The sequence below is a fragment of the Bombyx mori genome, chromosome 10, assembly GCF_030269925.1.
Source record: "Bombyx mori chromosome 10, ASM3026992v2".
Taxonomy (NCBI): Eukaryota; Metazoa; Arthropoda; class Insecta; order Lepidoptera; family Bombycidae; genus Bombyx; species Bombyx mori.
Genome location: NC_085116.1, coordinates 9,730,246 through 9,757,143, shown reverse-complemented (window position 1 = coordinate 9,757,143; position 26,898 = coordinate 9,730,246). Strand labels below are relative to the sequence as shown.

At 40.5% G+C, this 26,898-nt stretch overlaps 2 protein-coding genes across 15 annotated transcripts in view; one reads left to right on the top strand and one right to left on the bottom strand.

Annotated features, from left to right (window-relative positions):
* LOC101746180 (guanylate cyclase 32E) overlaps window positions 1-3,992 on the top strand; it is a 46,660-nt gene extending 42,668 nt beyond the window's left edge. For both annotated transcript variants that reach the window (XM_038013467.2, XM_038013466.2), the window contains exons 22-27: window positions 1-99; window positions 699-843; window positions 1,274-1,372; window positions 2,022-2,271; window positions 3,291-3,399; window positions 3,604-3,992. In XM_038013467.2, the coding sequence (XP_037869395.1) occupies window positions 1-99; window positions 699-843; window positions 1,274-1,372; window positions 2,022-2,271; window positions 3,291-3,399; window positions 3,604-3,828 (927 nt within the window). In that variant the 3' untranslated portion in view covers window positions 3,829-3,992. The remainder of the gene's footprint in view (window positions 100-698; window positions 844-1,273; window positions 1,373-2,021; window positions 2,272-3,290; window positions 3,400-3,603) is intronic.
* The window catches only part of LOC101736434 (receptor-type guanylate cyclase Gyc76C), a 34,643-nt gene continuing 11,691 nt past the window's right edge, over window positions 3,947-26,898 (bottom strand). For all 13 annotated transcript variants that reach the window (XM_021347095.3, XM_021347096.3, XM_038013464.2 and 10 more), the window contains 23 exons: window positions 26,102-26,303; window positions 20,921-21,118; window positions 20,770-20,835; window positions 20,403-20,643; window positions 18,825-18,971; window positions 18,106-18,299; window positions 16,128-16,305; window positions 14,703-14,863; window positions 13,332-13,622; window positions 12,682-12,795; window positions 11,699-11,839; window positions 10,719-10,790; window positions 10,528-10,617; window positions 10,274-10,349; window positions 9,870-10,028; window positions 9,569-9,758; window positions 8,734-8,874; window positions 7,084-7,306; window positions 6,548-6,692; window positions 5,009-5,211; window positions 4,805-4,940; window positions 4,563-4,728; window positions 3,947-4,480 (listed from right to left, as the gene is read on the bottom strand). In XM_021347095.3, coding sequence (XP_021202770.2) covers window positions 4,057-4,480; window positions 4,563-4,728; window positions 4,805-4,940; window positions 5,009-5,211; window positions 6,548-6,692; window positions 7,084-7,306; window positions 8,734-8,874; window positions 9,569-9,758; window positions 9,870-10,028; window positions 10,274-10,349; window positions 10,528-10,617; window positions 10,719-10,790; window positions 11,699-11,839; window positions 12,682-12,795; window positions 13,332-13,622; window positions 14,703-14,863; window positions 16,128-16,305; window positions 18,106-18,299; window positions 18,825-18,971; window positions 20,403-20,643; window positions 20,770-20,835; window positions 20,921-21,118; window positions 26,102-26,275 — 3,930 coding nt within the window. In that variant the 5' untranslated portion in view covers window positions 26,276-26,303 and the 3' untranslated portion in view covers window positions 3,947-4,056. The remainder of the gene's footprint in view (window positions 4,481-4,562; window positions 4,729-4,804; window positions 4,941-5,008; window positions 5,212-6,547; window positions 6,693-7,083; window positions 7,307-8,733; window positions 8,875-9,568; window positions 9,759-9,869; window positions 10,029-10,273; window positions 10,350-10,527; window positions 10,618-10,718; window positions 10,791-11,698; window positions 11,840-12,681; window positions 12,796-13,331; window positions 13,623-14,702; window positions 14,864-16,127; window positions 16,306-18,105; window positions 18,300-18,824; window positions 18,972-20,402; window positions 20,644-20,769; window positions 20,836-20,920; window positions 21,119-26,101; window positions 26,304-26,898) is intronic.

Here is a 26,898-nt window from a genome sequence, read left to right as displayed (position 1 = left end):
GTTGTGGACTTCCTAAACGACCTCTACACGTGTTTCGACTCAATTTTAGAAAACTTTGACGTGTATAAAGTAGAAACTATCGGGGACGCCTATATGGTGGTGAGTGCTCTAGTTACTAAATACTATATACTTATGCGGTGGCAGCGGCTTGGCTCTGCCCCTGGCATGGCTAAAGTCCATAGGCGACGGTAACCACTCGCCATCAGGAGAGCCGTATGCTCGTCTGCCTACAAGGGCAATAAAAAAATCATTATTTTAAAGGTAGATGTCAAGGTTAGGATTTTTTTTAATGCTTAGATTGGGTAGACGAGCTCACAGCCCACCTGGTGTTAAGTGGTTATCGGAGCCCATAGACATCTATAACGTAAATGCGCCACCCACCTTGAGATATAAGTTCTAAGGTCTCAGTATATTTTTAATCAAATACATGAAAAATTGACTGAGTATTTCATTATAACACTAACGACCCGCCCTCGCTTCGCTTCGGAAACTAATTTATTAATGATTTCTCCACTATTTAATGGATGTTATTATACATATAAACCTTCCTCTTCAATCACTCTATCTATTAAAAAAACCACATCAAAATTCGTTGCATGGTTTTAAAGATTTAAGCATACATAGGGATATAGGGACAGAGAAAGCGACTTTGTTTTATACTATGTAGTGATTACATATCCCAACAATACTGTTATCAGGTATCGGGTTTGCCGATTAGAAACGGCATTATGCACGCAGGAGAAGTGGCGTCAATGGCCCTGGCCCTTTTGTCAGCAACACGTGCCTTCAGGGTCCGGCATCGACCAGAGCATCGGATAATGCTGCGTGTCGGCATTCATTCCGGTAATTAAAACACAATGTAAACTACTCCAGTGTGCTTAGTTATTTAACGTTGTCGATAGCGTAAAAGTGAACTCAAATTTGTGTGCAGTTGGAACGTTTTCCTACATTAACCGCTAGGGGCGCTGTTCCAATTGCAGACAAAATTGAGTTAACTTTGACGCTATCGAGAACGTTAAGAAACTCTAACTAAGCATAAAGATCTACAAAAACCGCTTTAATAAGTATTCTAGTTTTTTCCTGTCTTAAAAAAATTGTGTATTAATGAATCCTATCGTAACTGTGTTCGCATATATAGCAGTATTCCTTTAAAAAAAGTGAAGATATGTAATTTTCTTTTTATAACTGCGCTAGAAATTTAAAGTTTTATAAAAGTAAGTTATTAAGTCGAGTTACAGGTTTTGATTGATTAATCCGATCCAAATTATTTAAGGTCCGGTTTGCGCGGGCGTCGTTGGTTTGAAGATGCCGCGATACTGTTTGTTTGGCGACACTGTGAACACGGCCAGTCGCTTGGAATCAACGGGAGCACGTAAGATAACCTTTCACATATTTAGTTGAAAAACAAAAGACCGGCACAATGAGAAGTCGCCGGAAACGAATTAGTCGTACAGGATTGTTAGCTAAATCGCCTTTTATTTTGTTTTAGTACCAATACAAATTGATGGATTTTTGTTGGAAAAGTAAAGCAATTTATTCAATTCGTAAAAATCCCTGTCCCATTAGAGGAGCAAATTTAGATTATATATTTTTTTGTTTGCTTAGTTGGGTGGAACGAACGTAAATGCGCCACCCACCTTGAGATATAAGTTCTAAGGTCTCAGTATGGTTACAACGGCTGCCCCGCCATTCAAACCGAAACGCATTACTGCTTCACGGCAGAAATAGGCGGGGTGGTGGTACCTACCCGTGCGGATTCACAAGAGGTCCTACCACCAGTAATTACGCAAGTTATAATTTTGCGGGTTTGATTTTTATTACACGATGTTATTCCTTCACCGTAGAAGTCAATCGTGAACATTTGTTAAGAACGTATTTCATTAGAAAAATTGGTACCTACCCGCCTGCGGGATTCGAGCACCGGTGCATCGCTACATACGAATGCACCGACTTCTGAAAAAAGCATTGAGGTCCTACCACCAGTGTGTATTTATTGAAAATGTCACTTTTTTAAAATACAGCACTCAAGATTCACTGCAGCTCTGCGTGTAAAGCGCTGTTGGATCAGCTGGGCGGATACATATTGGAAGAGCGAGGGCTGGTGTCGATGAAGGGCAAGCGCGACCAGCTGACGTACTGGCTGGGCGGGGAGCAGGACAGCGCGCGCGCGCGGCGCCGGGAGCGGGCCGCCGCGCCGCCGCCGCACGCGCGCGGACAAAGGAGCTCGCTCAAAACTAAGAACTGGAAGAACCAAGTCGGGGGCTTGCACAGGTAAAAATGCCGAAATCGAATGCTTAAGTTGAGTAGAACATTCGGGTTGGACTGACACGATAAAAACGCTGAGTAAGGGGATTCACTTCGAGAAGGCGGCACGACATGAGAACCCTCTTGTCGTGGCCGCTGGAAACTACATACCCGAACCTATAGACCTGTAGAATGGTAAACAGTCGACGTCGCCTAAAGCACGTCATTACGGATCCTCCCGATCCATTAACGGTGCTTTTAGTCACCACAAGCAGCGGTCACCGTCCTCGTCGAACCCGTCGCTTGCGACGAAGGGCTCGACGAGCGAATCAACCCATAGATACAGCCCACTGAGTTTCTCGCCGGATCTTCTCAGTTGGTCGCGTTTCCGATCCGGTGATAGATTCTGCGAAGCACTGCTCTTGCTAGGGTCAGTGTTAGCAACACTCCGGTTTGAGCCCCGTGAGCTCACCTACATGTTAGGGCGAAGCTGAAATAGCCTCTCAAGACTATCAGCATAGGTAAGAAAAAAAAGAAGGGGGATTAGCAAATTTCGAAACATATATCATTGTACTGGTAGCATGGGAGAACATCAACTAACAATAGAGGTCTCATCCCTCTCCCGGGTTTCCCAAGGTAACTCTGAAGCATAGATTACAAAAACTTTTCATACGCACGCGCAAGCTGTGACTTTTTTATCGATTATTCAGTTGAACAAGCTTACCTCTCACGTAGTGTTGAGTGGCTTTCTGAGCCCATAGACAACGTAAATACCCACCTTGAGCCTTGAGGTCTGTATTCTATTATGTATAGTATATTGTATAATATATAGTCTGTAAATTATGTTATTCCTCCATCGTGACCATGAGTCAAGTACGTATATCTTTAGAGAAATTGGTACCTGTCTGCGACTCGAACGCCGGTTCAGTCACATCGCTCGATACGAGTACGCCAGCGCTTTATCCTTTACATCACAATTACTTTACAGATTATTTAAAGTTATGAATTAAAAAAATATGTATTTTACATGAATTTACAATTTTCAGATGCTGCAGTTTGGAATCTCCGAAAAAGCTTCGTTTCGCTTCTGGCAATCATCTTGAATCTCATAACGACAATGTCATGCATCACAGAAGCGACGAATATCTAATGGAGGTAAATCATCACGTAAATATTCATTTTGAGTATACCATGCTTTGACTGCCTGAGAGAGATCAATGAAATACTTGATTATTTGGAGTCTAATGACATAATTGATTTCGTATGAAAATTAAATTACATTTGTTGTGTCAATCAATTGTTAATCTATAAATTGAGGACATTTTGAAATTCAAAAGTACGTCGTCATCTCTATTTCAGATGATCGGCGAGAGTAGGCTGGTTCCAGGCGGAGACCTATTGGAAGCCCCCAGCCTTCGGCAAGAACAAACGAGCGTCTCGTGCCCCATCATCGAGCACACGGAAGCGCCCGCGACGGCGCCTCCTCTGCCGGACGTGAAGCCGTGCGACATTAAGCTGGTCATCAACGGGTGTTCGTTCGCAGAGCGCGACGGCGCCGGCGTCCCGCTACTGGCGGACGCCTGACCCGCCGGGCCGCCGTCGGACGCGTCTACCCTAGTCAAAGGACGCAGCCCCTCGGCCGGGCGCGGAGTCCGGGGCGCACAGTGATCCACGTCAGTATTATTCTTAGTAAAATAACGCATTCAATAGAAATATTTAATAACATTAAACTCTCATTTCACAATTGACGGTAACATCGTTTTATTTGTATTATTTACAACAGCTTTTCATATACATACACGATATCGGACATCAGACGGCGGACTCCCGGTCGAGGAGCGGGGCGGCGCGGCGCAGGGAGGCGCTGCTGCCGCGGGCGGCGCCGCCGAATATGTCGAGCAGCCACGAGCGGATGGCGAGCCGCGCCGGCTTGCGGTCCGACTTGTCGTCGCCCACGTTCTCGAGCGACCGGGACCGCTTGTACGACTCGATGTAGCTCGAGTCGTGCACCTTGCGGCGCGGCAGGTCGAGGCGGTTGTACAGGCTGCACTTGCGCAGGAGCGGGCTCTCCTCGGGGGGCGGCGGCTCGTCCGGGAGCGCGTTCCCGTTGAACACGCGCTCGCCGGAGACTGTGGAGACGGCCGGTCCGGCGGGCGCGCCGTGCTCGCCCGGGAACACGTCCAAGGAGCGCGCACGCTCGCACGCCGTCGACGACGCGATCGAACTCAGCGCGTTCCTGTAGGGAGACCCGTATTCGTCAAGCACGATCGTATGAGGTCGCAGGTTCTTGGTGAAAGTTATTGTAGCCTGAGCCTGACCTGATCCTCTGACCGTAGTCCGTGCGCGACCGTCTCCGCACGGGCGAGTACGAGACGGGTGCGGGCAGGGACGCGCGCGAGCCGCGGTTGAAGCTGTCGACGATGGGCTCCACGCTGTTCCGCGCTAGGCTCGATACTCTCTGTCGGACCGCCCCGCCTATGACTCCTGTGAAATTGGTTTATTTAAAGTAGCCGCCTCAAATGAAAATATGTCTATTTAAATTGCCAATCAGTACACAGACCTGTGACTGATGGGTGTCGCGAGTCCGTGAGCCGCGGACTCCTCCTGGGCCGGCGGAACAGAGGCCGCTCCTCCTCTTCCACGGGCCTCTTCTGAATCGCTTTTTCGGTAGCGCTCACGAGCCAATAAGTTTGGAGCTATAAGAAAACATCACCGCAATCATTCTCGTCGCGTGCCGTATAACAGATCGTGTTCGTCGAAGTACCTGTCCTTTTCCTTTGATCGATATCGTGCCCCTGGGCTCGACGACGTAGCCGCCTATCTTGTCGAGCGCTTGCTTGCAGCTCGGCGATATGTGGATCCGGAGCGGTTCCCCGTTGGACTCCATGCGCGACGCGGTGTTCACGGTGTCCCCGAACAGGCAGTAGCGCGGCATCGTGAGGCCGACCACGCCCGCCACCACAGCTCCTTTAATTGTACGACGCGCATGCGTATTACTTTTGATTCGATACCACTTTCGACTGAAGCGTACAAGGAAACAATCAAATAAATTTAATTCGTTCATATACAAAATTTAAAACTATTCCTACGTTTTAATATCGCGTTTTTTATTGTTATTATTTCCAAAATTTCGGCTACACGACGACACGACAACGCACGACGAGTCGTCCGTAATCATGAAAACTGTATTCGAAAAGTCGGAATCAATATGACAAAAAAAAAACGCGAGATTAAGCCGTAAGAGTTGTTTTACTTAAATCTACAACTCGCGAAAACCGAAGAAGACATTAGACATGGATGCTATGCATGCATCTCTAATATCTATAAACTCTATCGCGAACATTTTAACTCATTCTTTTCCACATCTGGGAAGCAATCTTAAAACTGACAGTACACCATAAACGGAGTATTATTACTTAAATTACTTTGTTTTTATTTAAAAAAATCTATGTTATTAAGTATCTCTAAATCTGTTAATATGACCGTGCGCCTATTTTAGTTTCTCATATTGTACATAGGTTGGTTACTAGTTAAAATGCGTTTTATATATAAATGTATGATTACCACGGAACGAAAGTATGAGTTTCCAATAAGGTTAATTCTATAGACATGGAATAATACAGTTTCCTGCCATAGTGATTTTATTTATCGCTGAGGGAACGAATGTTCGTTGAAAATGAAATTAGTATAATTATATTGCAGAAATATTATATTTAAAAATTCTAATATCGAGTGAAGCTTTTTTGGTGTCGAATGCGAAAGCCTAACCTCCAAAAAAGTAAAAAAGCAAGGAAATTATACCGTTCGGTTTAGATTGTGAGGAATCGAACTACAAAGCACTAGGTTAGCAAATAATCGATACATTGTGTTCTAAAGTAAAAAAAAAACATATATACGATTTTTTTTTTGGTGATAGGACCTCTTGTGAGTCCAAATGGGTAGGTACCACCACCCTTCCTATTTCTTGAAGAGTGGGGCAGCCGTTGTATCTCAAGGTGGGTGGCGGAAATTACGTTGTAGATGTCTATGGGCTCCGGTAACCACTCAAAATCAGGTGGGCCGTGAGCTCTACCACCCATATAAGCAATAAAAAAAACCACAAGCTTTTCGGCTTACAAATTTAACACCCTGTATATACAATTTTACCTAACATTACAATACCTAATTTAATGTGTATTTTTTTCTCGTACTTATTCGCTGGTAACCTAAGGGGCTATTCCACCTACGCTATGGCCGGTACGTGAAATATAATATATATATTTTTAAAGTACAACACGTAGAACACACACGTGCATTTTCATACCCGTATGAATTCCAATCCGTAGTTTGAGAGTTTCCTTCGGTCGATGTGAAATTTTGTGACTTTTAGCGGCGTTCAAGAGCTCGAGCGCCATCGACGCTATCTCACCAACGTGGCGATCGTCATTTCGAATGGGAAGGCCGGATACCTGGAAAATTAATTTAAAACCTGAGAGACCTATGTTTGAATGACATTTTTATGTATATAACTAGCTGTACCCGTCCGCTTCGCTGGGCATTTAAAATTAGCATTATTATTTCTCACCCCCACAAAGATGCTCGTCATTAACGCCCCCGCAACTGGTGTAGGGAGTTCAACACTCATACAAATATTAGCCTATCCATTAAGTACATGTATTTTCTACATGGATACCAAGTTCCAAGTCAATCGGATGCATGGTTCAGTGGTTAGAACGGAACATCCGAAAAAACCACTGTAGATTTTTATATTAGTATAGATATAGATAACAGACACCTATATGCCACGCATGCGTTACTTAATAAGTAGAGGATTTATTTACAAGAAAGAGAATTACTTACCACCATATACGCGTCACCTATGGTCTCCACTTTGTACACTTCGTAGCCCCTTATTATCCTGTCGAATACCGTATACAGATCGTTGAGAAAGTTGACGACCTCTAGCGGCGTGCTCTCGGCGGACATGGCCGTGAAGCCGACGATATCGCTGAAGTAAATCGTCACCGAGTCAAACGATTCCGGTTCAACCCCCTCCCCGGACGTCAGCCTCCTAGCTACTGACCTGCAACAACGTCCAACTGTATTTACCCCTAACTAACCTTGCTTCGACGATTGCTTCAAATACTTCAAGATCAACGCAACAAAAGTACCGACTACTCATGCTACTTTTGTATTCAGAACAACAAAACACTCCCGACTGTAGACTAATAACAACTGAATCATCAAACAGTCACAAAACACACCTGTTCCGATTGATCAATGGAAACAATTAAAAAAAAAAAAGTCTACATTTTTTAAATACACTACCAAACAATACCATAACCGTTGCGAAACAAATTACTACATAAAAATAATATACTGCAACTACTCGGTAATGACATGCGCCGCGAATCGTTGAATCATTTATATTTAATAGAACATAATGATGCCGTGTCAGTCTGTACCGATAGAGCTACGCCTCCACCGTCCCGATGCGTCCGCTAAATCACCGCAACCCCCAAAGCAAGCTACTACTACTTGTGTTAATGAAAACAGTGACCCACAGCCGCGACATTGTTGTTCGTGTGCTGGGACAATGCGACGTTGTGAGCCCGGCGTGTGAGGCAAACCAAATTAATCTACAATCACTAATAGGGAGTTAATTACCTCAAGACATTTTTCACGATATTTCTATAATGGATTCAACCCCCAAATCTGTAAAAGAACACAAGTACAACAAAGTGAATACATTAACATGTTGTTTTTTTTTGTTTTTTTTTTTTTGAGAAAATGCACAACTGTTTTACATTAAGTCCTCGTCGGTGATTCGACGAAATGTATTTACCTACCTGCGTTTTACACGAATTTATGCAGGTAACTTCAGAATCATTTGGAGTGATTATTATTTTTTATGAACGCGATTCTTTTAAAGACACTTCTTCATTTAGCAGCTACACCAAGAGATGAATGCGAGTGAACTGATTGAATTGCAGTGCGTAAGATATTATTATAAATTTACTTACCCCCTGAATGATGTAATAAAAGCGAATAAAATTGCGTTTGATATAACAATAATCTAAAGCGTTATAGCAGACTTGGACAAAATGTAAACCAGTACGCAAACCGATTGCAACCAGGCACGTGTTACAGCTTGTTGTAATTGCGTCTTCTCCTGTTCTGTGCTCACCTCATACATATGAGCTACAAACCTTACATTAGTACATACTTATACATATACACACCTCTCAATAGTTTGAAATGGAGTTTGATTACCAAAAAAAAAAGTATTAATAACATGTACATGCAACAACAAGGCACAAATATCTCTTTCACGATTTTTCTAATAAATTTATCTGGGGAATCAGAATTGTTCTGTATTTTAGATACATTTCATATTTTAATTTTTTTCGTTTTGACCCTTGTGTCGGCAGTTATAAATTTTAGAAGAAAAAAAAACTTAAAGATTAGTATCAGTCGTCATAGACAATAGTCAAGATAATCTGTGCTTACTTTGGCAGCATTCTGTGTAATAAGTCTTCGGTTTTCTGTTTCTCCTCGTACAATAGCCTCGTTCTTTCATTGACTAGTTCTTCTAAATTATTAGCGTATTTCTCCATGATGTCCATCATTTGATCCATTATATTTTTTGATCTGCAATTATTAATAAATTAGTTTTTATTTTATTTTAAAAAATAATAAATACAATTAGACACCATTTTCTACTTTGAGCATTTAATTTCTTTGTTGCATTGTAGCTATCAACGATTTTTTTTAAATCTTCTTTTATATACAAAATGAAAATCACAAAGCAAGAAAGAGAAAATGTAATGCATGTAAGTGTATGCAATTTTTATTATTGTGCCAACACTGCTTTAAATAAATATTTGAGGGTACGAAAGCGTGTTAAATGCGATACCAGGAACAGAACAAAAACTTGTTGCATTTTATGGGCAACCTAGTGTGTTTAGTGCGAGTTTTTTAACGTTCTCGAAACCGTAAGGGTGAACTCAAGATTTGTAGGGAGTTGGGACGTTTGCCTACGTTTGCCGGTAGGGGCGCTGTCTCGACTGCATATTTACTTACTGGTAGAAGGACGTCTTATAAGTCCGCACGGGTAAGTACCACCACCCTGTCTATTTCTGCCGTGAAGCAGTAATGCGTTTCGGTTTGAAGGGTGGGGCAGCCGTTATAACTATACTGAGACCTTAGAACTCATATCTCAAGGTAGATGGCGGCATTTACGTTGTAGTTGTCTATAGAATCCGGTAACCACTTAACACCAGGTGGGCCGTGACCTCATCCACCTGTCTAAGCAATAAAAAGGAATCTAAGTAGTTTCCCTTACTGTCCTGATTTCATCTTCTTTAGTCTGGTTCTAATCGTAGGAAAGTCAGGTCTCGTGTTGGGATCTTCTGCCCAGCAGTCCTTCATGCACGACACAATGTAGTCGTCGATGCCGCCGTCGATGCTGCTCGTGTCCGGGCGAAACAACTCTTCGCCGTCCAACTTCGGCCGCTTCAAGCGGTCTATTATATCTGAAATGTTAGTCCACGGTATATATATTTTTAAAAGAACGAAATATAACTTACTGCTAAGCAGTATCTCAAAATGTATTTTGTACTTTTTGTTTTCATTTAAAGGCTCACCTTTGGGCTCCATTGCGACATTTCCAAAAGGGCCTTTTCTCGCTATCACTTCGTATAGAATAATCCCAAACGCATAGACGTCGCCTTTTTGCGTTCCGCCCACGATGCCATTCGGGTTGTTTAATCCTCTCAACAACTCTGGCGATTTCCAAAGCAAACCTGTAACACGTCACGACTGTGTGTTAATATGGTAATTTTAAGAACTCGTAGAATTTAAGACTATGTATTATTATTATTTAACTATTTACTTTATAAGCAGCATTTTTTTATTTGTGAGACTATATGCAAAATTAACTTTTCAGTTTTTGGCTATTTTTAATAGTGGTGAGAAACAATAACGTTTTTGAATATATCCTGTGCCCTTCAATCCTAGCATCCGATCATTTATTATAATAAGCATGAACCTCTATAATATTGATGTTCTCCAATAAACTCGTTTTCAGCCCAATATCTCAACTCGTGGAGACCAAAATCAGCTACCTGAAAGAATCAATTAAAATATTTATTTTACACAATAAACCACAAACACATTCAACGAACACTCGATCAACGCGTTACACGTGACGTGCATTAATAAAATAAATTACATAGTTGAAATCTATGGATTCGTATTTGACATTTGACATAATATTGTTTATTATCTCCAAGCTGAACTTACTTGTAACATCCATCTTGATGTAACTACACAATTCGAGGATTTGAGATTTCCGTGAAATATTAAAGGCGATGAATGAATGAAGATCATACCCTGAAAATAAAATAGACAGGTGAACGCTTTCAAAAATCTCAGCTTTGAAGGAGTATTGATTGGTACAGTAGTATTTAACTCATCGAAAAATTCAATCATACCTTAATGAGATCGTGAATAAGCGAAGATATGAACATTTGATCCAATTTGATATCTTCGTTTTCTATTATATCCTGGAAATTGTTTAGAATAGTATTTAAAGGTTACGTTAAACAAAAAACATTCTTGTTTAATTACCAATAAAGTTAATATACATATATACCTAACATCTCAATGTTTACCTAGCTAAGACTAGTTGGTTTTGAGAATTCATAGATTTATTTATTACGTCTGAAATTTGGCGCCACTGCTCGACCTCCCCGGTCGCAGACCTAGAGGCAGACCCAAGACAAGGTGGAGGGACGTAGTGCTGAAGGACAAAAGAGAATGCAATGTTGCTGACGAGGATGTCGAAGACAGAGCGAAGTGGAGGAGTAAAGTCAGGAAAGCTGACCCCACCACCATGTGGGATAAATAGCTGGGAAGAGAGAGAGAGAGAGAATTCATAGATTTATTTATGAACACCCATATCTATAGGCAATTTTTAAGGTTATTAGAGATTACCAACTGATTTTTGGGCATCTACATTAAACAACAAAACAACGACAAACAGTCAAGTACTATTTTGGGACTCTTAAAAAAGTCATTTTTTATATAGTATCCTATAGACAAGCGTTAGCGTTTATGATAAAACAAAATATACAGTCGAGTTATTTATTTTTAAATCTTAGCTGTAACTGCTTTAGGTTGAATTTCGATAAATTTGTTCGAACGCTTATAACGAAGTCACATGAAGTACTCAGTGTGCTTAGTGCGAGTTTTTTAACGTTCTCGATAGCGTAAAAGTTAATCCAATTTTGTATGCAGTTGGAACAGCGCCCCTAGCGGCAAACGTAGGCAAACGATCCCATTCCATACAAATATGAGCAAAATTTTACGCTATCGCGAGCGTTAAAAAGCTCGCACTAAGTACTTCTGATTATTATTATTATTATTATTATTCCGTATCTATTCCCCGGTAGCCTGAGGGGCGAGTACTCACATACAAGCTCCCCTTGGCACAGTAGTCGGTGAGGATGAGCACGCGCATCGGCTCCACGACGGCGCCGATGAACGAGTTGAGATTGTCGTGACGCAGCTCGCGCAGCAGCCGCATCTCTTTCATTATGTCCCGAGATATATCCTGAACAGATTATATATCGACGGGGTGACATTTCACTTGATACGCGACATTTATCTTTGTAATTAAAGGTTCGTATTATTTGGTATTATCAGTGGCATCAGCAGTTCGATGTTTTGAATTGAACTTCAATTAATTTTACTCCATTGAAATATTAATAATAATAGCTGAAGAAGTTTTTTGTTATGATATTTTAAACATTAAATGGCTCTCCTGTGAAGTTGCAAAAATGTTGCTGAAACTAAATAGCATTTCACTCCTATATATGAGTCGACTATTATCAAAGGCGGCAATCTGACTTTTGGACAATGATTGGTAAATCAGAAAAACGAATTATTGACTTTGTATTCCATTGGCAGTCACAAAACTCTTCGGAACGACATCTTAGATAAATAACAGGTTAACTATTAACCTTTATTTAATGCAGGTTTTGAACCGTATTCTTTGAAGGAGACGATTATATTCAAATAAATCTGTATTGACATATCAATAAAATTTTTTTGTCCAAATGTACAGATTGCCGCCTTTGATAATAGACGACTCATATATACTAATTAAAACTACATAAACATTTCAATCTCGAGTTCGTTATTCAGAATGTTTCGAATACACATGCAATTCTAAATGATTTTAAAGGCCAGTTGCTCGCTGTTCATTTTCGTTGAAGCAAGATCAAATTGAGACTGAGACGTGAAATTTTTAAGCCTTCAAATATTCTCTATTGGCAATACTGTTAGTTCGCGATGTATGGTCACAGATTTACGATACCGATACTACATGACATATGGATAATATATTTAATGGTAGTGCTTGAGATTATACTTTTTTTTATGATAAAATATTACCTTCTTTTTAGAAAACTTCAATTTTTTTATTCTGACTAAATTCCCTCTGTATTGCGCCGTCGTGGTGAATATTTGTGGGCACATTTCGTATGATATACCGCTCGCTAGGCTCAACTGTAAGGAAATTAATTTAAATCAATCTAATTGTTAGAAATAGAAAACATTGAAACAAGTGAAACATTTTTTACTGGTGGTAGGACCACTTGCGAGTCCGCACGGGTAGGTACCACCGCCCCGCCTATTTCTGCCGTGAAGCAGTAATGCGTTTCGGTTTGAAGGGTGGGGCAGCCGTTGTAACTATACTGAGACCTAAGAACTAATACATAGATTATACACTTGAACTAATATCTCAAGGTGTGTGGCGCATTTACATTGTAGATGTCTATGGGTTCCAGTAACCACTTAACACCAGGTGGGCTGTGAGCTCGTCCACACACCTAGGCAATAAAAAATAAAAATAAAAAATAAAAACATGCGTAACTAGTTAATTTTGCTTTGCATACGAGAATACACCCACAACTCACAGATAATGGTTACCGTCACTCATAAAAATCGACAGTGTCAATGACATGTTTCTAACAACTGGACACACTCAGTGTCGTAGTTGGCATTACTGATTGCATGATATAAAATACAAAAAACATATGTACCTTACTGGGCGAGCACACGAGGCCGTTGTCGGAATATCCGGTAACTTCCTGTGCGTCTATTTTCCAAAGCAAACCTTCTATTTCTTGTTCGATCTTCCATTTTCGGTATATGCTGATCGTGACGACCAACGTACAAAACAAAGTCACCGCTAACGTTCCCGCCACAACGAGGGACGTTATCTGCGAGTCGTCCCTTGGACATTTCTCGTTGTTGAAACCGCAAGACGGTTCGTCCTCCGGTTTCACGCTGTCAGGCCAATCGATCGGTATACGAGAATTTAGTTTGTAGTCCTGAGAAAAACAAATCCACGTCCAAATATTTAATTCTCATTTAAGGCGACAGCAGAGTCAATAATGGCTTAAAAAGAATAATTTTATTGGGTATTGACTAGGTATATGAAAGAAACCGGTTTTTTTTAAGGGATTTTATGACCTGGTAACTAAGACCTTTAAGTCATGTCTTATTTTAATTTATATTCTTATTTTTATGAAAAATGATATAAAGTGAAATGAAATGAAGATGATTAATTTGAGACATTAATCAACTGGGATGAAATTAAATGAAATGAGATGAGATGAAATATAATCTCAGTAAAATGGTGACCATTTACTAAGATTTTTTCAGCGGACTTTTTGTAGGATCCCGAGAAGTTACGTTCGGCGGCTTTGTTTCATTTTCCCACATTTGTGCACTTTCACAGATAATAAACAGTTTATAAACCACTCTTATTACACATTTAAACCTGAAGAAACATTAAATAGACAAAATAAAACAAATCACAAACTTCACTCCTCGCGTTCCCGCCAAAAAGTCCAGTTTTGTTTAAGCAGTGTACGTACGTAGATTAGTTTCAGTTAGAGCGTACATCATACTTGACAATTTACGAAAGAAACAATAATAGTCCCCCTGCTGCCAAACATCTAGTCGCGTCGCAATTTCTAGCACATTCTTTATTTCAATTTAAATTTCGAATATGTTTGTTTTGATTCTGTTAAAACGATTTTCTACGTTGTCCTTAATTAAAAACATCATGAAGGCTTCTAAGCTTCTGTGTAGTACTCTTGAATTATTTAGTCAAAATTCTCCGCTTGAATCTAATAAAATGAAGCATTACCAGCGTCTAAAAATGCTCGAGTAATACCAAGCGTTTACACGGCAGTACGTGAAGAGAATCCCTTGTAAAGGAATAATTTATAATAGAAAAAAAAACCCTGAAGCAATCAAGTCTCTCGGATTACTTAGCGTCCGTGACCCAACTATTTATATACCCATATTTCTAATCTATTGTAGTATATTAACAGTTTATAATAATTCGTTTGATCATAAAACTATTATTTTTCTCTTTGGTAAAAAAGTATTATATTACTCACAGGAAACTCTTTACTGTTTTGCTGGAAATGAGCAACCGGTATCATACTGTAACTGCAGTTTATATCAATCTCGTTGAATTTTATCGGCTTGAAAGCGAGCACGGAGAAGTTTCCCTCGGAATCGGCACGATCATCTAAACGTATCGTCATACCGGACACACCTGTATAGAGAGAATTTACAATTATATTATTTCGGTCATAGCTTAAAAGAAAACTTTGGTAGCGAGAAACAAAAAAAAAACATGTGTGCAATTCACATGTGGTAGAAGTGAAACCCTAAAAAATGTTGGCTTCAAGATAATGGAGACGAAGGTAAAATTTTGGGAAGAGGATAATTGTAGGTTTTAGTAATGATCATAGTGATATCTCCACTAACATAAGAAACACTATATAATGCTTCCTATCTCATTTCCTCCCACCTTAAATCTTATGAACATATGTCTGTCTCTTTTTACTGTCGCTTTTTCGTTTCATCGACTTTCGAATCACAACTATGCTCAAAAAGTTTTCACTTCAAAAATCTATTTTTTTTCCCTGTCTGAGACCTAATGCGTCAAAAAAGAAAGAGACAGCTGCAGCTTTTTTATCTATCTGTCTTTCATTTAATGCTGGATATAGGCCTCTCCAAGCCTCGCCACAACGGCCGGTCCTACGCGGCCTGCATCCAGCGGATTCCCGCGCCCTTCAACAGGTCGCCAGCCCACAAAGTGGTAGGGTGTACCCACGATAAGTCTTGAGCTGCAGTTCCAACTCTATATAATATGAAACGTAAAAATCGACATTCCGTATAACCCTATAACTGTATAACATGAACCGATTATAACATTATTTACCTGAAAGTATTCACAAAAAAAAGACAAGTTTTAAATTATTGCTTTTACTTAAATCATGATTGTGATCAATAATGTGATTTTTTTTACAAGTAAAAACGACGAAAAAATTGGCAATTTTCGTAATTTTAGAAGAGTCATATAAATATTAAAAATATTCTAAAGATGTATATAGGAACATTTTTGTTTTATTTCTTAGATGGGTGGACGAGCCCACAGCCCACCTCGTATTAAATGGTTACTAGAGCCCATAGAAATCTACAACGTAAATGCGCCACCCACCTAAGAAATAAAATTGTACTACAGTATACACACAGATCATGAGTAAAGTGTTTACTCTAGTCCATTGACTTGTTAGGTTACGCTAACTTCTCAAGGCTATCAGCGTAGATTAGAAAAAAAAAGAACTGGTCCATCAAGGAAATAGGGTATACTTTCCAGTTCAATTAAAAACATCGAATTGTTAAGTCTAACACCAAATAAAAGGCACCTTTAATTACAAATAGAAATGTCGCGTATTAAGTGAAATGTCGCTTAAGCCAAATAGCCTTTCATCCCTCGACATCGTCTTGGTATGTAATACAATTTGACTTACTTTTGTATGGCGAACTTTTAATCATCTTCGCCACAATGGCTGTTCCGTTAGTGACAATATTCGTTAGCTTGGCCTGCGTCAAGGGCTCCTTTTGAGTTTCCTCCTTGATTATTTCATCTAGAGCTTTAGCATACAGCTTCACCGAATCATACAAGTACGCAGCGTAAATGGATACAAACTGAAACAATTAAATTCGCATACGTATTAATCCTTTGCTTGAAAATAATTTGCTGTTGTTGCCTTGAACACGAAGTAAAAATTCCACCTAGAAAAGTATAGTTTAAAAAGCAATAACTAAACGCGCTTCAATAAACAACCCGAACTATTTTTTTTTTTTTTTTTATTGCTTAGATGGGTGGACGAGCTCACAGCCCACCTGATGTTAAGTGGTTACTGGAGCCCATAGACATCTACAACGTAGACGCGCCACCCACCTTGAGATACAAGTTCTAAAGTCTCAGTATAGTTACAACGGCTACCCCACCCTTCAAACCGAAACGCATTACTGCTTCACGGCAGAAATAAGCAGGGCGGTGGTACCTATCCGCGCGGACTCACAAGAGGTCCTACCACCAGTAATTACGCAAATTATAATTTTGCGGGTTTGATTTTTATTACACGATGTTATTCCTTCACCGTGGAAGTCAATCGTGAACATTTGTTGAGTACATATTTCATTAGAAAAATTGGTACCCGCCTGCGGGATTCGAACACCGGTGCATCGCTTCAACACGAATGCACCGGACGTCTTATCCTTTAGGCCACGACGACTTCGACGAAATATTAGAATGAACTTTTTATTATCTCGGTGATGGTTCTGGTCAGGACATTAAGCTAGGATAAGTTAAACTATTGTGTATTTCCATCGGTCGTTGATACGTCTGAAGATTTCCAAGTGGATCCGACGTTAATGAAAATTACGTTGATAGGTTCCGTCACATAGCTCGATATATACAAGTCAATGGTCTATAGTGAAAGCAGCCCGCTGCCGAGTACAAGTAACACACATCTATTACGCTAGATTCAATAGAAACATGGCTACGCCGCAAATGGATCTTATCAGTTGCTCATCTAAGAAGGGAGAGACCACTGAACACGAAGCCGCAGAATATGCCGCACTTTTGAAGTGCTCAAGTCTGTGGCCGTACCCATCACAGAACACAAGATATTTGACAGATGCCTGAATCTCTGGCTTACGACATTTTCAAGATAAGTTTGCATATATACAAGTTTTTAGTATACCTAATACCTTTGTACAAACTAGTTTGTAGGTTTTTATTTTATTTTATTTTATTTTATTGCTTAGATGGGTGGACGAGCTCACAGCCCACCTGGTGTTAAGTGGTTACTGGAGCCTATAGACATCCACAACGTAAATGCGCCACCCACCTTGAGATATAAGTTCTAAGGTCTCAAGTATAGTTAGTTACAACGGCTGCCCTACCCTTCAAACCGAAACGCATTACTGCTTCACGGCAGAAATAGGCAGGGTGGTGGTACCTACCCGCGCGGACTCACAAGAGATCCTACCACCAGTAGGCATGCTACAAAGTAAAGATCTTCCACCGAGCGGGTGATATTGCTCGGTAGACCGACGGTCCTAATGTTGTTGTTCGGAACTTGTATTAATGCAAGCTTATCTTGAAAATGATGTAAGCGAGATTGAGGCATTGAGGCAGAACCTGCTATCTCTAAATAATTTGTCTCGATACTCAAGTGACCAATAAATATTTTACAAGAAAGACAAAAAACTAGACACGAATTAATACTAAAAAGAGGCTAGTAAAAATCAAATACTTTAAAGAACATTTTAATAGCATAGCGTCTATCAATCAAACTAAAAAAAATATGGTGTTTTAAAATAGTAATTACGTAGCTGCTAGTTGATAATTCCAAGCGATCATATTTCGTCTTGTTTATCATTATAAATTAAATACAGCAATTCAAACCATGATACGTAATAATGAAATGGACGTACCTTATTGTACTTGCTACCAAAGACATCGGGAAAATTGAATGGTTCTAGAGAATTGTATTTCCTGACTTTAGCCGTAAACTCTTGATATTCCGGGGATGGTTCCGATGAAACTATCACCAGTAACGACTGAGCTCTCTTTTTAAATTCGGGCGTATTCGGACATATTAATGTCGACGATACACGATCTTCGGTTTCTGAAAAGAGAAATTCAGAAAAGAAAATTACCTATCCGTACATATAAATAGACAAAAAGAAAAAAAATTATGAAACACTTTTTTCTCTCGATTCGTCTTTTTCGGTTTTACTAAGAAAATTAATGAGATTTTCACTTTCGGTTTTTTAACATGTCGATAACAAAAGAGTACTTTTAGGTTAATACGTAAAATGAATCGTACTTGTACGGTGTCCAGTGATTATGGTCGAAATCTGATCACTGGGCGAACACTCGTAAGTATAAAATTACTTGTCCTATCAGCCTCACCCAACAAAGCGCCGGGCGGCGGCTACACAAAAATAGAAAAAAAACAGCAAAAAATTTTACTACACATTTTTTTTAAATGCGTAAGTTAGCAACTATGTGTGCTTTATGTATTGTGCAATAAAGTATATTATCTCTATAAGTTATAACTAAAAAAAAATTTGGATGACCGCACGCGTTCATGTCACTAACACCATATGACCATGGATTCTATCATGACAAGCAATCGTAGTATACTCACTCAACAAATACTTGACAGAGTCTTTAAGAGAGTACGTCATCATGTCCACGAATATAACCATGTACTCGCCCTTCGCGAATAGCTGCAGCGACTCCATGGCGGTCATCATCTCTATTAGTCCAGAAGTCGACCCAAGGAAAACGTAAACTGAAATAAGTAGAACGGTTATGTAGAAAAAAATCCACTATGCAGTATAACCGTTAGTCGGGTTTTTTTTTCGTGTCTATGGCATATATTTTTTTAATCTCCTCTCTTGTTGATTCCCAGATAAACATGTATTACTGACACAATTAGGGGATTGATTTAATCAGAAATGAAGTACCCGTTTTTTTATGTTACCTTTTGTTATCTGATTTCGCTACATAGATTTAACAATCATATCTATGAACGCAGAGAATATAGTTCCGAAATTACTTTTTTTATTCTATTCTATTCTATTCCACTGCTGGACATAGGTCTCCCCCAAGCTAGGCCGCAAAGATCGGTCCTCCGCCGCCTGCATCCAGCGAAACCCCGCGAACCTCAATAGGTCGTCGGCCCACTTGTCGGAGGCCAATCATGAAAATTACTTTTACTCATATTCAAGATTAAGTCAAGAAATTCTTCAAAATGAACACATGCCGCCTCAGATAAATCCTACTAGATACGCCGTCAAATATGATAATTATGTGATTTACAGCTTCACATTAAAGTTAGTAGGCGTCTTCGAAACTTATTTCAGATCGAGATTCGACGACGGCTTAAGAGGAAACTAACAACCTCTTATATGAAAACATACATATATAAAGCCAGTTGGGTTACTAAAAGGTAACGAAAAATAATATAGAACGCAATCTGTCCTTTCTTTTAGAGACTTTATAATTTACAATTCATTCGATAAAGTTATAAGTAGTAAACAAAGTTTCTGCAAATTTCAATGCGACAAGATGTACGGAGTATTCACAAGGAAAAAACAATTGTTTGTCGCTCACGCCGAGAGTACATAACAATTAATTCTTTTTAAACTACTCAAATGAAAAGTAGAAGGACGTTCTTGACTCGAGGTTTATGTCATAAAAGTTAAAGACATGTTTGGATATTTCATTCCGGAAAAAATACATTTAACAGTAATATTTTTATTATTGATTCTAGTACTTTGAAAATGTTAAACACTTACGTGACATCTATTATACTAATATATAAATCTACAGTGGTTTTTACGAATGTTCCGTTATAACTACTGAACCATACATCCGATTGACTTGAAACTTGGTATCCATGTAGAAAATACATGTACTTAATGGATAGGCTACTATGAGTGTTGGACTCCCTACACCAGTTGCTGGGGCGTTAATGATGAGAATTTTTGTGGTGGTGAGAAATAATAATGTTAATTTTAATGCCCAGCGAAGCGGACGGGTATCGCTAGTATTTAAATAAAACGAATCATTCGTATTATTAATCGCGTAATGCAAAAAATTACAATAAAATTGTTTTAGATCCCTCTAGGCTGTACGAAGATGCGCTATTGCACTTATTATGTTTGCTTTTAAATACATATTAGGGTTGTGAAACAATTTTAGGTTACAAAGAACTTACTTCTTGTTTTGTTTTTTGTATCATGAATGAACTGATACCAGAAACCGGGTGCACAGCAAGCCATTTTCTCTTCGCAACATTTAAAATGATTGATGACGGGCCTCTGATGGTTTACAGTCATGTTAAAGTCCTTGGCATAGTTCTCCAACGTCAGGGCGACCGTCATCCAAGATTCTTCATACAATATAGAGAATTTGTTCCATCTATAGTAACGTAGCAACGATATCAACGATTTTGTCGCCTAAAAACAGTCGCGAAAACAGGTCATACCGCATCTGTTTGCCTTTACAACCACTGATGATACATACATTACTGACTCACAACACACTGCGTTGTTGCGTTGATTTAATAGAAATAAAAGACCCACCTGAACGCCGGGAGGCTCTAATCGGGCAAAGTTTGGTAACCTAGATACTTGATAGTCTGAGCATTTCTGAAATATAGAATTTATTGAAGAATTTTAAGTTGATCCGTAACATTGTTTCAATGAAAAGTATTTTATATTAAAAATAACTCACGTAAGAGATCATAGGCAGGTTTCTGGATTGCGCAACTATGGCTTCGGTTTCACAGCGACCTTCGGGTCCGAAAAAGGCTGCTACACCTGCACAACTCATTTCTGTGATGAGCCTGGTGGAAGTCACCATGTCATATTTCGTGTCATTCCACTGCAACTGAATCTCCACATCCGGCAGCAGGTCGACTCCATTGTTCAGCTATGCACAGTATTATTACAGTTTTAAAAGAAGCCCTTCAAAATTAAGTAGGTAATGCAATGTTGGCAAAATCTCATTAAGCTTTTTTATAAATATGTATTTGTATTAAAAAAATGCATCTTTTTTTCCATTAGTTAGCGGTATTATATGAAAAATTTTAACAATACTTCTTCGCTTCTTCCACTTTGAGATTAAAAGTAGGTCATAACGTTGACGGACCATCAAGGTGGATAGCAACGTACATGTTTATGGGCTTCGCTAACCAGTCAACACACACTGAGTTGACCATCTATTACGAACAAAACATTTATACAAATCAAGAACTACATTTGACAAAGTAAATGGAACTACTTGGGAGAAGTATATGTATAAATAGTTAATAATTACTAAAAAAAAAAAAAAAACATATTACATACACAACCAAATCATTTATTTTACTCTCATAATATGTACGTGTGGAAGCGAATAAATTTATTTTTAAACATTGAACATTTTAGACGAGTCTACTCAAAATACACGATAAGGAATCTATTTTTAAAACAATTTGTGTCACATAAGTAAACAAAATTACGTTGTTAGTTTTCATTCTAATGAAACATGAACATTCCATAAATTGAATGATACATAATATTATAGATTCGCTGATTTATCAAAATACACGTGTTTGTTTTTTATTTTTATTATACACGTTTTAAAACTTTTTTTTTTATTTTGCAAATACGATGTATTCGACACCGTTACTCATTTTACAACTGTCACGTGACTTCATTCTGGAATCATTACCTACATATATATTTACTATTAAAGTTACCTAACCTAGTAAAACCTAATATCCAACGCAATATTATGGAATAATATTGCGAAATAGGACAATATCTTCCCAAGACATTCTGCACGGTTGCTAGTGGTAAAGCAGTATTGGGTTAAAACAGTAGATTTTATGGTGTATTGTGAGTTCATGCTATTTCGGTCTTGAAGAAATCACACGTTCCGCTTTGAAAGACAGAAAAAATTATTCCGATGTCATTGAGACTACCGTGCGTCTTCCGAGCTCAAGCTATACAGCTGGATTCAGGATCTAGGCTGACATTAGACCCTTCTTATTTTTATATAAGGTCATCGGGCTCATTTATCTGTCGCCGTTAATCAAAAACTTTAATATAATTAAATAAAATTGTCTGTTCTAGTTGAACTGTTATAAATTAATACGCATTTTCCTCTAACATAATATACTAAAACGTCTTGAGTTATTACTGTGATTGCACTGAAATAACAAAACAGGACATTCGGTTGTGTACGACATTCTCAAAAACGGTTTGTTTGCGCTGTGACTATTAATAGCCACGGAAATGTAGATATGGTTTGCGTTGATCAAACAAACTTTATCATTGAACGCGGTCAATTTTTTATAAAAATATATCGTCGATTTAGGAGCATGCAGCACATTCTGTACGATGATTTATCTTAATAGATTCTGCTAATGCAATATAAACGTTAATATATAATACATTATTATAACGGTCGGTCGTTATGTAGAAGAGTACAAGGTTCTCCAACGATTTATTTATTTACTATATTAATACACGTGACCCACTGTTCCACCCGCAATAAACTTGGGATGCATTTGAAAAGAGAGGTCACCTTGTGTGGTATCTGCGCGTGACGCAACGAAGACGTTAGTGCTTTTAATGTTATCTCCGATTCTCGCCATCGTGGCTAGATCGTCTCCCTCTTGTGGCTGCGCGTAGATCACGGGGGCCGTAGCCGAATCTACGCGTGCCTGTACAGGTCCCACAGCAGTGATGCAGGTTCAGCTCTGTTTGAGCATGTGCAAGAGGGGACTAACCGCGTGCTTGAGCAGTACCCATCTGCGGAGGTGGTGGTTCTTGGAGACTTTAACGCTCACCACCAAGAGTGGTTGGGGTCCAGAACCACTGACCTCCCGGGTCGGACTGCCTACGATTTCGCCTTGGCCTACGGCTTCTCCCAGCTGGTGACACAGCCCACCCGTGTCCCAGATATCGAGGGGCACGAGCCTTCTTTGTTGGACCTTCTGCTGACCACAGATCCGGCCGGATACAGTGTGGTGGTCGACGCTCCGCTTGGATCGTCTGATCACTGCCTTATTCGTGCTGCCGTACCACTCTCTCGTCCTGATCGTCGAACGACGACCGGGTATCGAAGAGTTTGGCGGTATATGTCAGCAGATTGGGATGGATTGCGTGAATTTTACGCATCCTACCCATGGGGGCGGTTCTGCTTTTCCTCTGCTGATCCTGACGTCTGTGCGGACCGTCTTAAAGACGCGGTGCTCCAGGGGATGGAATTGTTTATTCCCTCCTCTGAAGTGCCCGTTGGGGGTCGCAGCAGACCCTGGTATAACAATGCCAGCAGGGATGCTGCACGCCTCAAGCGGTCCGCATACGTGGCATGGGATAATGCCAGGAGACGTCGGGATCCTAACATCTCAGGGGAAAGGCGGAAATATAACGCCGCTTCCAGGTCCTACAAGAAGGTAATTGCCAAGGCGAAGTCGGAGCACGTTGCTAGAGTTGGCGAGCGATTGAAGAGCTATCCCTCCGGGAGCCGTGCTTTTTGGTCGCTCGCCAAAGCTGCAGAAGGAAACTTTTGCAGGTCTAGTCTCCCACCACTGCGCAAGTCCGATGACAGTCTGGCCCACAGCGCGAAAGAGAAGGCTGACCTTCTGGTCAAACTCTTCGCCTCGAACTCGACTGTGGACGACGGGGGTGCCACACCACCGAACATCCCCCGGTGTGATAGCTCCCTGCCGGATATCTGCTTCACACAGTGTGCAGTCAGGCGGGAGCTCCGACTCCTGGACGTCCATAAGTCGAGTGGGCCGGACGGCATCCCCGCAGTGGTTTTGAAAACGTGCGCCCCTGAGCTGACACCTGCGCTAACGCGTTTGTATCGCCTCTCTTATTGCACTAACAGGGTTCCGTCTTCATGGAAGACCGCCCACGTCCACCCTATCCCCAAGAAGGGTGACCGGTCGGACCCATCGAGCTACAGGCCTATCGCGATAACTTCCTTGCTTTCCAAGGTGATGGAGCGAATTATAAACACACAACTCCTGAAGTATCTTGAGGATCGCCAGCTGATCAGTGACCGACAGTACGGTTTCCGTCACGGTCGCTCAGCTGGCGATCTTCTTGTATACCTTACTCACAGGTGGGCTGAAGCCTTGGAGAGCAAGGGCGAGGCTCTTGCTGTGAGCCTTGATATCGCGAAGGCCTTCGACAGGGTCTGGCATAGGGCACTTCTATCGAAGTTACCATCTTACGGAATCTCCGAGGGTCTCTGCAAGTGGATCGCTAGCTTTTTGGATGGGCGGAGCATCACGGTCGTTGTAGACGGTGACTGTTCTGATACCATGACCATTAACGCTGGCGTTCCACAAGGTTCGGTGCTCTCCCCCACGCTTTTCATCCTGTATATCAATGACATGCTGTCTATTGATGGCATGCATTGCTATGCAGATGATAGCACGGGGGATGCGCGATATATCGGCCATCAGAGTCTCTCTCGGAGCGTGGTGCAAGAGAGACGATCAAAACTTGTGTCTGAAGTGGAGAACTCTCTGGGGCGAGTCTCCGAATGGGGTGAATTGAACTTGGTTCAATTCAACCCGATAAAGACACAAGTTTGCGCGTTCACTGCGAAGAAGGACCCCTTTGTCATGGCGCCGCAATTCCAAGGAGTATCCCTGCAACCTTCCGAGAGTATCGGGATACTTGGGGTCGACGTTTCGAGCGATGTCCAGTTTCGGAGTCATTTGGAAGGCAAAGCCAAGTTGGCGTCCAAAATGCTGGGAGTCCTCAACAGAGCGAAGCGGTGCTTCACGCCTGGACAAAGACTTTTGCTTTATAAAGCACAAGTCCGGCCTCGCATGGAGTACTGCTCCCATCTCTGGGCCGGGGCTCCCAAATACCAGCTTCTTCCATTTGACTCCATACAGAGGAGGGCCGTTCGGATTGTCGATAATCCCATTCTCTCGGATCGTTTGGAGCCTCTGGGTCTGCGGAGGGACTTCGGTTCCCTCTGTATTTTATACCGTATGTTCCATGGGGAGTGCTCTGAGGAATTGTTCGAGATGATACCAACATCTCGTTTTTACCATCGCACCGCCCGCCACCGGAGTAGAGTTCATCCATACTACCTGGAGCCACTGCGGTCATCCACAGTGCGTTTCCAGAGATCTTTTTTGCCACGTACCATCCGGCTATGGAATGAGCTCCCCTCCTCGGTGTTTCCCGAGCGCTATGACATGTCCTTCTTCAAACGAGGCTTGTGGAGAGTATTAAGCGGTAGGCAGCGGCTTGGCTCTGCCCCTGGCATTGCTGAAGTCCATGGGCGACGGTAACCACTCACCATCAGGTGGGCCGTATGCCCGTCTGCCTACAAAGGCAATAAAAAAAAAAAAAAAAAAAAAAAAACTAGAGATGTTAACTAACTCTAACATTTAAACACGAAATTTTTACTAAAACAGAGTTTTTCTATTGACAATACTCGAATACTAAAATTGACAAAGAATCAGACAAACGCACAAAACTAAAAGTCAGTTATATAGAGTCGGGAAACTCAGATCCTTGTTTAAAACGAAGTCGTAATCTTTTTTTACAAATGTTTCCAGTGTAAATATAATTAGAATAAATGTGTTAAATGTTTTAAACCATTTAGTTTAATTAAAACTTATTCATACTTTTAGCGTGTTTGAGAATCGTCCGTGACTACGAAAACTTTGCTGTACTGTATTCGAAACTTCGTTTTAATTAAGAAATATGACTCGCTAAAACCGAAGAAAATACTATTTAATTATTATACCTTGTGAAAATCTATCGATTGTGATCTATTGATCTATTCTACCATTAACACATACTAGTGCCTAACTACAATTTTAATTAAATGCGCTGTAAACAAAATTAAAATCGGTAACGTCAATAATACCATCGAAGAGCTCACCTCTTCAAGTGCCATCGACAGTGCCCCTGAGACTGTGAGTCCTTGCCTGTCTCGCAAGTCACCGGTAAGAGCCGGTAAGTAACCAATGGTGATATTGAACTTCTTGTGGGCAAGCGAAGGCCCGGCCAGTAAGCCCAGCGCCGCGAGCACCAACACCCGCGCGCCGTGCCACATGCCGTCGCCTTCACCGTGACAGTTTCACCTGAAACAAAAAATATATATATAAAGAAAAGACTAAATCAATACCCACCAATATTTGACAAAATCAATACCAACCAATATTTAAATGAATTAACAAAAAGCAGTCAATTTTAATGCTAGTAGGTACGTTAACCAATTACTTTCGTATGCTTACTCTCAGCCACCAACCACCACAGCAAGGAACCATACTAATCTTATACTCAATTCAACCATAAATCAGTTTACGCTTTGTCTAATGAACCTGAACATCTTATGAACACATTCACGAACTGTGAGAACCGTATTCGTCATACGGTGCTCACTGTTCTTTCAACAGAAATTAATTCCGACCAGACAACACACCCACGGCCAAAATTAATACGACAGCAAAGAGTTAAGATTACACCGAGTACGATTATCGCGACAAGGTTTACACAAAGTGTTAATCTACACAGGTTAATCTATTCTAGGGCCAGTTGAATGACAGCTTGATCCTGGTTTATATAAAGCTCATTGTGAATTTTTTTATTCGGTTTCGAGTAACAATTTATCGCTTATAAATGTCTCTCCCTCTACATTAACACAATGTCAACCACAGGTTATTTTAATGTAGAGAA